The sequence below is a fragment of the Gekko japonicus genome, unplaced genomic scaffold, assembly GCF_001447785.1.
Source record: "Gekko japonicus isolate JY-2015 unplaced genomic scaffold, Gekko_japonicus_V1.1 scaffold4568, whole genome shotgun sequence".
Lineage (NCBI taxonomy): Eukaryota > Metazoa > Chordata > Lepidosauria > Squamata > Gekkonidae > Gekko > Gekko japonicus.
The window spans coordinates 43,439-54,839 of NW_015164338.1; the positions used below are offsets into that span (position 1 = coordinate 43,439).

The 11,401-nt window shown below is 43.3% G+C and overlaps 1 protein-coding gene across 2 annotated transcripts in view; it reads left to right on the top strand.

The window, feature by feature from the left end:
* The window catches only part of PRKAR1A (protein kinase, cAMP-dependent, regulatory subunit type I alpha), a 33,546-nt gene extending 26,849 nt beyond the window's left edge, over window positions 1-6,697 (top strand). For both annotated transcript variants that reach the window (XM_015408858.1, XM_015408859.1), the window contains exons 10-12: window positions 2,430-2,551; window positions 3,288-3,369; window positions 4,067-6,697. In XM_015408858.1, the coding sequence (XP_015264344.1) occupies window positions 2,430-2,551; window positions 3,288-3,369; window positions 4,067-4,239 (377 nt within the window). In that variant the 3' untranslated portion in view covers window positions 4,240-6,697. The remainder of the gene's footprint in view (window positions 1-2,429; window positions 2,552-3,287; window positions 3,370-4,066) is intronic.
* Window positions 6,698-11,401: the final 4,704 nt, after the last annotated feature.

Consider the following 11,401-nt stretch of genomic DNA (forward strand, 5'->3'; position numbering starts at 1 on the left):
AAACCTGGTGCCAGGTTTTTTTGCACACCTTTACTACCCGAAGGAGTCTCAGAGCAGCTTACCATCCCTTTCCCTTCCCCTCCCCACAGCAGGCACCCTGTGAGGTAGGTGGGGCTGAGAAAGCTCTTTTGAGAACTGCTCATGACAGAACAGCTCTGAGAGAACTTGTGACTGACCCAAGGTCACACCAGAAGCTGCATGTGGAGGAGTGGGGTAACAAACCCAAGCACCACACCAAACTGATGGGGTGGAAGTTGCTGAAGGTTGGTGAAATTTTTTGGCCTGCGTTTTGGCCTGAGCGCGTGACAGGACAGAAGGAGTCAGGCTAGTCTCAAGGGAGAAGGGATTTCAAAGGCAAGGTGCCACCACTGAAAAGCTCCTGTCTCTGGTTACCACTCACTTCACTTCTTCTCTTGAGGACAAAGATGGCAGGGCTTGGAAAGAAGATCTTAACGACTGAGCTCAACAGCATAGGAGGAGGAGGAGGTCTACACATGCGTACTGAAGTCATTAGCCAGGGGCAACCTAACTCTGCACCAGTGTTCCCTCTAAGCTGAGTTAGTGTGAGCTAGCTCACAGTTTTCTAGCAAAATAAGCAAAGTAAGAGTGAAATATGCCTTTGATTTTCATTCAGAAAAAGAACTTTCTCTGGTGTGAGATGTCTGGAAAGCACTAGCCTAACTCCAGCACTAGCTTCCCTCTCTCATCATCTGCAATTCTGTACATGCACACTTGACAGTAAGCCCCTTGAAACTCTGTGGGGCCTACTTCTGATTTTATATTTCTTAATAAAATTTGGGTGCCCGTTAGAGACTCCAGGTAGGATGAGGGTGATCTTCTGGCCTTCCATCCTCCTAAAATGCCTTCATTTCTCTGAAGGACACAGCCAATTTCCTCTTGGAGTCCTTGTGACGTCTCAGTTAAGGGATGGGGAGTGGATTGTGGTTCCTTTTGGAAATGGTGTGCCGTTGCCTCCTGGTCTCTGTGCCACAACCGCAAGAGCATCACCAGGAGAAACGCCACAGGCTTTAAGACCCTGAAGAAACCGGCGGGCCCTCTCCAGAAGCCGCTGGATGCGACCAATTCTCCCAGAGGGTGGAGCTAGGCTGTTTGGGCCGCTGATGCTGTCGGCGGTTGCCCTTGCCTCCCACTTTCTGCTCGGAGCTTCCTCTTTCCTCCCCCCCCTTGAGAAAGAGAAAGAGGGACAGAGAAACTGCCTCACACTCGCGCAGCTTCCTCTAAGGGGAACACTGGTAGCCCCCCCCTCCAGCTTCGCCCTGCTGCCAGTCCGACCCAGCTGCCCCACCCGGAACTCTGCTGCCCCCTCCCCAGTTGCCCCTGAAGCTTGGGGGGGACACTTCCCAGCTCTGCTGCTGGGGACCAGGAAGCGTCTTCACTTTCCCCGGCAGCCGGACAGGGAGCGAGGGGCTGGCGAAGGGTGGGGGCGGCGCCCACGGCCTCTGAGGGGGACAGGCCGCTGGAGTAACTCCCTTCTCCCCCGTCCTGTCCCCGCTGAAGTGGAAGGACTGCTCCCCGCCCGGCGCCATCTTCGGGCTCCGGCCACCGCGCCGCGGGAAGGGGGGAGGGGAGCGGAGCGGAGGGAGGAGGGAGAAGCGCTGCGGCACTGCCCCATCCCGGAGGGTAGAGAAGAGAAGGCGGGCAGGCGGGGGGGCGCCCCTCTGCCCTGCCTGCCTGCCGGGTCCGGCAGATGGGACTGTCATGGGAGGAGGGCGCCTCGGAGCGGCTCTCTTCCTCCGCCCCGCAGCAACTTCAGGCGGGCGAACTTCACCCCGGCGGGCCGAAAGGGGCCTGCTCCGGCCGGGGCGCACGGCTGCATCGCCCCCGCCAGCCGGCTGGCCAGGGAAGGCAAGGCTGGGCTCTCTGGTGGCCCGCCAAGCGACGCATCCCTTTGGCGCCCCCCCCCGCAGTTTGGCGCCCCTGAGGGCCAGCGCCCTAGGCGAGCGCCTAGTTCGCCTAGTGGGCGAGCCGGCCCTGGACCTAACATATGTGTATAAATAAAAAGTTCTACCAAACCACTGGTGTAGGTTTGTGTCTGAGCATTTTTCATAGTGCTGAAAGTGAAGATGGGAGAATCCACCTGTTGGTTTTGCCTGAAAAGTGTTGAAAATACTCAGACTGCAGCTTTTTACCTACTACCTGAAAAACAGTTACCCATAATGTGCTATGAAGAACCCTAAACCTGCTCACTGTTTGAGCTTTGTTAACCTACCACAGGATAGTGTGTTTGAACAGTCAGTTGATTTAAAGTGAAAGGATGTTTAAAGTTTTCCTGTCAGTGGTCGTAGTAGAATAGATTGCTGTCAGTGGAGGATTGGGCTAGAGTTGCATATCTCCAAGTGTGACACCAACATTATAAACCTGTAATACTACAGGTAAAGCTGAAGAGTTGAATCTTTTTTAATATCTAGAATCCCTTGATAAATGGGAGCGTCTCACAGTAGCTGATGCTTTAGAACCGGTACAGTTTGAGGATGGCCAGAAGATTGTGGTGCAAGGAGAGCCAGGAGATGAATTCTTCATTATACTAGAGGTGAGTAGAAGTAACAAAACTGTGTTGCATGTTAAATTATATTTGTCTTGGGTTTCTTTTATTCTTTGGATTTGTAACTTTAAAATCCATCCAGTACCAGTATGAATTCTTTTTTAAAATGTCCTTATGAAGTTTTCAGAAATAATGGTTGTTCATCACTGTGTCTAATAACAAAGCACTTGTGTCACTCACAAAAGCAGCAAAACCTTGTCTGACAAGGTCTCATGGGACTTCCAGGAGTCTTGGACAAGGTCTCAGGAAACTCCCTAAGTATGCAGAAAGTGGGCTTTCATCAAAGCCCTCCCACCCCACCAACCCAGCCTGATGACAGAATGTACTCTAGGAACACAGAATGTTGTGAGCTGCTGAATGTAAGCTAAGGAGGAGGGGGAAATCCTGTTTGATTCCATCACCCCCACATTTGCTCACAAGCCCCCAGCTTGTATTTCTGTTTAGCAAATTCCTTCCTATACAGCAGAAAATCAATATGCATTTCCTGCTAAACAAACCTGACAGAGGTGTTCATACATGAATGAATGTTGTGTTTAATTGGAACACAATTGTGTAGTCTGTAAAATAATGTCCCTTTCTGGGTAGACTTTTTTACAGCTAATGGGACAATGTAGGCCGAGCTGCTTAATGTAGGATTGTTAGTCTGTGAAAGTGTCATGAAAACTGATTACATTGCTCTAACCTCCCTTTGCAAACTTACTCAGTAATGCTGTAATTCATTTAGGGTACAGCCGCTGTGTTACAGCGCAGGTCAGAGAATGAAGAATTTGTTGAAGTGGGCAGGCTTGCACCTTCTGATTATTTTGGTGAGTCTTCTGAGTTTACAGTGTTCCTTGCAATGTTAAAATGTAGTAGTGTAGATTGCATAATACATATTTTAGAAGTGCTGTCCCTTCTGTGCTTTGCTCTACCCCACTTCATAGGGCCCTCATAAGCTCACATGGCCCTTCTAACCTTCCTGAAGTGGTGCATGAATTAGCAGCATGTTGTACTGGCCTGTCAGGAAACACTGAAGCTGACATTATTCAACCCTTGACACACAAATTGTAGTGAGAAATCAGTGTACATAATTTCAGTGGGTGGGTAAGAACATTGGAATGAACTCTGAAACAAAATTTCAGATTAGGTTATGATCTATAACTGTCAGGCTTTGATATTAACTAGCACTAGGGTACTGAGCAGGCTAAAACTTTGAGTTGTCCACAGTGACAAGGTTTAGCTTGGTACATGCAAATAATATTGCAGTGTATTATTAACCTGCAGTTTTATTGATATTTGTTAAAAGGTAATAACAAGAGGATAAAAAATACTTTAGAGATTAGAAATGAGATTCTCTAGATCTTGACTTAAAAGTATCTCTCAAGTTAACTTCTAATACTAGACCTGTTTTTGTTTACTCTTAAAACAGTCAATTTTTCTATTGCTTGGTCTGAAACTACTTTGCACCAGATTTCATCTTGTTTGAAACATATGTTAAACATTGTGGATTTTGTTGTTCTGTAGGTGAAATAGCTCTCTTGATGAATCGTCCTCGTGCTGCCACTGTTGTTGCTCGTGGACCATTGAAATGTGTAAAGCTCGACCGACCCCGATTTGAGCGTGTCTTGGGTCCATGCTCAGATATTCTCAAACGGAACATCCAGCAGTACAACAGTTTTGTTTCACTGTCTGTCTGAGGTCTCCTACCTTCTCAAATACATGCTTCACAAATGCAGACTGCTTCATTACTCTTGTGCAGAGCCACATGGCCACTGGCTATTGCAGCTTCCTGTCTGTTTGGGGGAGGAAAACACTTGCTCTTCAGGGCACCATTTTAAATTTGACATCATTAGTTTGGTGCTCCCAATCCCATTTAAAATAAACAGAAAGTTATAAGGAGATGTTTGCTGTTACTGTTTCTCCCTGTGCAATGTATAGTGTCCAACATGGGCAGTGACTGTCATTCCTTTTTGGTGGGGATATCTCCTAACACCAAGGTTATTGCCATAGAGTACGGATGTAACAGTGGAAAATTAAGAGGCATACATTTCTCAACTGCTGAATCCTACATTTCTTAAGTCGTGGTCATTTTCTACTGTACTTCTCTTAGTCAGAGAGGCTTGTCCCCTCAGCTGAACTGCTAGCGTAAATGTTATGGTTATCTTTGGTTTGGTTTGCTGAGATCACCTCCTAGTAAAACCAGAGTTAGAAGTTTGAGAATTCACTGCTCCTGTATCTGTTGGTTCAAGATGACTTGGTTAAGAACTTTTTTGTGTAAAAGCTTTTGTTTTGGCAAAAATGCTAGTCGTGTTGCTCATCTTTGCCTCAGCTGACCTTTTTTGCCTGTTCTCAGTTGTGAATGTTTGTATTTGCCCCTTCTATTTTTTTCTGTTCAGATTCTCAGAAGCTAACCAGTGGGTTAAAACCTGAATATAGCTGTCAGTGTACACACTGGCATAAGAATTGCGCTGCTCCCTAGTTAGTGCCAAATAGCACACCCCCTGTGCTGAATGTAGAGCAGGAATCTGAAGGGCTTATACTTTGTGTTTGCTTTTCTGTGTATCCCTTCTAAGCTTTGCTTCTCTGGAACCTGAGAATTAAGTGGTTCTCTTCTCATAGCTGGCATTCAATGCAGCATAAAATACACCATCTCAGTAAGGAAGATGACAAGCCTTTGTTTCATGTGAAAGACAGAAAGCAGAAGATCAGTTTCCTATCGAACTTCATGTTGTTACTGAAGATCTCTTGTTCAAGCAGAAGTTTTAATAACTTCCAGCCTTTTAAAAAACAGATTTATTTTGAACACAAAGTTTTCATTTTACTTTGCTTTGCCCATGATTCTCATATTGATCTGATAGAACAAGAACTGTTTATCAAAAGTTAACTCTGTTGTCAAGTCTGAAATGTGTTTCAATATTTACCAGGTTTGTGTTACAGTATTCTGTGTGCATCCAGTGCTGCCCTTTAGCTTTATGGAATTTCACAGTTGGATACTGTAGGTGATTGAGTTTCCTTATAAAGTGTAAATTGTCTAAAACTAGAGTAGGGTTTTATTTGGGAGTGACAGCAAGTGTTTGCATTAGTTATGCAACTTTCTTATGACTCCCAACTCCCACTCCTCCCCATATCTTTTTTTTCCAGACAGTTGGACCTGGGATACACTTTTCTGACTTGTTGGCTGTTGGAAGGATGTTTGCTAATCATATTAAAAGTTTGAGGATTAGAACCTTAAGAAACTATAGGAAGCTATTGATATGTTCACATTTCTAGGTAAGGATGAAATGTAAAATATACATTGTGAATTCCTTGTATTTGTCCTAAAGATCTTAGCGAGATGAGGATTTCCACCTGTACTCCTCAGGACTCCACAAATGCTCAGCTTTTTCCCCTCTAAATTTTTATTCAGTTTGAATCTATCCAGGGATTTTTTTTCCTTTGTTACTTCTGAATCTTGATTTGATCCTTGTTGCAGCACCAAAAAGATTTTAAATCTGTAAGTTAGAGCGCCACAAAATGCACATTTTTATAAGGCTTTCTAATCAAGTTTCACTACTGCGTCTTTTTAGCTTGCTGTTTACTCCCTTTTGTAGTTTTGCTGACAAGATTTTAAGATGAACCAGCTATGTCTGAGTTAAATATTAATCACAGTTAAAGCTTTACCTTTGTGTGCAATTTAAACATGTTTGAATCCACAGTTGGTATAGTTTGCCTTAGCTAACATTCAGGGCTTTAGAGGTAATCTTTCTTGCTAGGCCACCTTAGCAAATTTTAAAATCTACTGCCCTAGAGTGATATAGTCAACCAGAGGACCATTTTTGTATTGTTACCTGACTATAAGTCTGACTTACTGTATGTGCTAATATATTCTTTTTGTTATAGATTGTCCTAATGGCAGGTAAAGCAATAAAAATGATTTAAATTCTTAAATGTAATAAGTGTCTTATTTTACATTTCCCTGCAGATTAACCCAGAATTGGCTATGTGTTTGATCATGCCATCTCTGCACCCTAGCTCGCTTTTGGTGTGACTGAGGTGCATTTCCCTAAACCTGACATTTAATTAGTATGTTTTTACAAATAAACTTTTGTAGCTAGGTAGGTCATGCCAGGATTTAAAATCTACTATCTTTGATTACTCAGAGCCCTGTTCTAGATTCTTTTAACTGGTTAAGAGATCACTGACACGTTTGCATCAGGCTTGAAGATTTTCCTGCTGTGTTCATTTCGGGTGTTTTTTTTTTTAATCTTGCATCCCCCTCCATTAACTTGGAGTCTTTAAGTCTGAAGGTCATATCTTATTTTGTTGGATTACTATCTTCCTGTTGGTGCCTGAAGCCAGTGGAGTAGATTTCCTCTTCTACTGCTAATTGGTACCTTTGATTCTTCAAATAAAGCAGTTGGGATTACTTTCTACTAGAAAAAAGCACTGTATATTTTGATTCAACACGATGCGAGCAAGAACTATTGAGCCCTCTAGAAAAATGGTCTGTTTTCCTAGAAAAACACAAGCAGGGGAATATATTATCCTGAATTAAATACCTAATATGTTAACCTACATTGATATTAGAACCTGGCCAATTGAAGCAGTTGAGTTTTCTCAAGGTTATGATGATATGCTCTGCCTTGGACATGTAAATGTTGGATCTAAATGTGTTGACTATGTTTTGTATTATCTCTCGTTCTATTAAACTCAATAAAAAGATTTTAAAAAAAGAAAGCAGTTGGGGGTGCCAGAGTTCATAAGTGTTAGTGGCTACTTCCTTCTTCCACAGAGTGAAAGTTCCCTGATTTAAAATTATTTCCAACAAAATGATTTAAAATTATTTCTAACAAAGTCTTTGTTTTGGGGAAGTAATTTGTGAGTTTAAAAAATCTGAAAACGAGATTCTATATTGCAAATTTGTGTGGATGTTATAGGTATAATTTCAGAAGGGTCAAGCTAATGTGTGTTTACATAGTGTTCCTGATGTGATTCTGGGAGCAGAATTAACCCTTTCTGCATGGCACTCCAATTCTTCAACTCTTCTAGCCTGCGGAGACAAATATTCCATATGAATGATGCAACAGAAATGCTAGAGGTGTTACTGGTTAGTGTAATAATGGTAGGGTGGCTCTAGAATTTTCTCAATCTTATTTTCTGTGTGTATTAGATGTAAGCCGTTGTTTGGTTAAAAGCCATCATTTGGGCCTCCCCCTTTGGTGATATAGAATTGTTGATGCTGAAGGTCTAATTTATGTCAGATCTGGCCCTCATTGCAAATGAGTTCGACACCCCTGATCTAGGCAGTTTGGAATTTTTAAATGAGGAATATGTGAAGGGAGGGATGTATCAAAACTAGAATCACATGTATGTGTTTGCATTTCACACATCTCTTCATCAGAGCAGTCTGCACAAAATATGTATGGGGTGGCCCTTGGAATGAAGCAGATCTTTACCTTAACTACTAACTGTGATGCCTGGAAATCATCAGTAGAAGGAGCTGTACTACAGCATTGCCAGAGTAAATCACCTTTGGTATTTCTTGTTTTTATAATCCATGTAGAGATGGAATTAATTCCTAGGTGAAAATGAGGAATATCCATGAAATATGTAAACTAATACTGAATAAACAAATGAGCTGAAAGGTAGTAACGCAGTCAGGCTGTTCTGCTGGGGAATCTTCCAAACAGCTTGGCAAAGGATGTCTTGTATTAGTCTGGGATGCTACCTAGCCAAATCAGTTAGAAAAGCTGAGTTGGTGCCCTTCCACCACAGCTCAAATGTTTGCATCAGGGTGGGCGACCCATGATATATGAGTTTTGTCATGCTGTCCCAAGACTTATGCCAGTAGATGAGTTTGTGGGAAGCTTATTTTGGTATACTTGCATAAACATTAGAAATGTGCTAATAGTTGAATTTTAAAAATCCTAAATGTGTAACTTTAGTTCAGATTGTATTCATGTTTACATGGATTTTAAGTTTGATAAACAGACATTGAGATAGGGGAGGGAAAATGGCAAGGTGTTGTTTTTAAATCTGGTGTGTACTATTCTTGTCTGTTGAAATGTGTATATAATTGCACATGGACACTAATCAAAGCTACTCAGTTTTTTCCCCCAACCATCTTTGTAGTTCCCTAAAATTCTTGTGCTGAGGAGACAATGGTTTCTTTTGAAGGAAATAGCTGTTCTGGTCTTCTGGTCAAACAAATGACTCATATTCATATGCCAGCTTTCCATTGTCAGGAACAGCTTGAGCTGCAGATGCAGAATACTGAGGGGATAGTATACTACCACTACAAAATGCCGGTAGGGGTATCACCTTTGAATTCTTCCTGATGCAATGTACACACTTACTAGGGGTTTGCATTCGGCAAAGCCAAATGGAATATGTACCTAAAAATACCTTATTGGTATTTTGGGGGTATGTATTCAGCCAAATCAGATCCTCTAATCTGATTCGGCTACTGATAAGGTGCTCCCGAATAAAAGCCAATCTTATTCAGCTTTTATTTAGGTGCCCATCCCCAAATTAGGGGGGGAATGGGAAACGGATCGGAGAGGCATCTTTAAATGCCTCCCCAATCTGTCTTCGCTTCTCCCAGTCATCCTGTCAGAGCTGGCTGGCTGGGAAGTGAAGACAAGGGAGAGCGGGTCAGTTTCACTCAGTTCAGCTTGGAAGCAGAGGGGAGTGAAACTGACCGGCTCTACCACCCATTACCTTCCCTAGCCAGCCTGCCCTGGCAGGGCGGCTGGGGAAGGGAAGGCAGCAGTAGCATGCCTGGGGGAGGGAAGAGGAGGCATTTAAATGCCTGTTCTCCAGCCAGGCCTCCCCCTTCTCTGGAGTCGTGCTGCAGTGGCACGATCTCTCCATTGTACCCTAAGGGGCCATAGGGTACAATGAGAGATTGTGTCGCCACTGCAGCATGACTCCAGAGAAGGGGAACAAACCTTAAACCCCTTCTCTCTTAACTTCTCCAGCCAGCCCGCTCTGGCAGGCCAGCTGGGTAAGCGAAGGGGAGGCATTTTAAGATGCCGCCCTGAGCTTTCTTTGCTTCGCTGCGGAGGGAGAACAAGTCAGTTTCGTTCCCCTTCCACTTGGAAGTGGAGGGGGGGTGAAGCTGACACAGCTCTAATGGTCAGCCAAATATTTTTGGCAATGCAGAGTATTTCCCAAATCCCAGTATAATACCAATACTGGGCTTTGGGAATATTGGTGTTTACCAGTATTTTTTGGGTTTAGTTTACCTGAACCCGGAAAATACCGATTCCCCCCCCCCCCGTGCACACACCTAACACCAGTACACTAATTAGCAAATGAAGAGGGGTATGCTATAAACTGTTATCCTGATGTGCTCATTTTACATGGGGGAGCATTTAAAAAATGTGACTCCCGCAACCTGAACTAAGTCCATCCTGCACTGCAGAAGATGACCACCTAATTAGTACAGGCTAGCAATCCTTGGGGACATCTTTGGCCCTACTTCTCAAAGTGCCTCTGTACAAATGTAGACTGCAGAACTTTTTTATATGCTTAAACATTCTTAATATTTTCATTTTTTAATCTCCAAATAATCTTGACCAGCCCCTGCCCATCAGGCATCTGGGAGAAAGGCCTTTCATCAAAGCATGTAGCTTTCCCCATCTTGATTCTTGCACCTTGCACTTTGATTCTTAGAAATCAGCTGAGGTTCCCTATAAAGCTGTGAACTTTAGGATAAGGCAACAAATTCATTTGTTTCCCACAAATCCCCCACTTGCACTGGAACAATGATTAACTGTAGATGATCCTTCTAAGACTGAAGAAGCCAAATATATCATTTCTTGACCAAGTAGAGAAAGATCTTTAAAAATCAAGCTGGGACATAACTATTTTATTACTAAGCAAAAATAACCAATTTTTCACTGGCTTCTGTTAGCAGCCCTGCCATCTTTATCTGGGCCACTTTGGGAATAATATCTTGTGGCTTAATCTCTTAATAATGATTGATCCAGTGGTTGCATGAATCCTCATATAAGCACACTCAGTGTGCAAACTTTGCTTCTTTGACTTACATCTGAATATGCCCTAGACTATAGATTCTCAAACTTAATTGTATTGCAGGTCACTATACTACTTCTCTGGAGAGCCAGTTTGGTGTAGTGGTTAAGTGTGCGGACTCTAATCTGGGAGAACCGGGTTTGATTCCCCACTCCTCCACTTGCACCTGCTGATGTGACCTTGGGTCAGTCACAAGCTCTGGCACAGCTGTCCTTGAAAAAGAGCAGTTTCTGCCAGAGCTCTCTCAGCCCCACCCACCTCACAGGGTGTCTGTTGTGGGGAGGGGAAGGGAAAGGAGTTTGTAAGCCGCTCTGAGACTCCAAGTGAAGGGCGGGGTATAAATCCAATCTCTTCTCTTCTTCTTCTTCTGTAGTGTTATGGTAACTGGATCAGAGACTGTTCTTAAAAAGCTTTCACTCGTAATAAAAAATCTATGCCCTGATGCATCTAAACTGACTGTGCAGTTTGTGGGAATACGTTTGCACATTTTCTGTGGTTCTGAAATGTATTCATTGAGACACTATTCTAAGAATTCATTTCTTGCACTGTGGCTGCCAAGGAGGAGAAGTGTCTTTCATCCTAGGTTGTGATTCTCAAACTGGTTGATGCACCTGTGAACACCTTTCCTGTAGCCTGTCAATTATTTTTATTTTGCCCAGCAGGACATCTGACTGGCTTTTGGAGATCTGATTGGCTGCAGTTTTTAAGACGTTGCCATCATAGCACAAGGATTTTCACTCTATGACTGAAGATAAGCTGCATGTATGCAATAAAATATTAACTACATATTTGTCTGTTAAATGGAGCTTCTGCCTGAAATGTTGAAGAATTGCTAGTAAT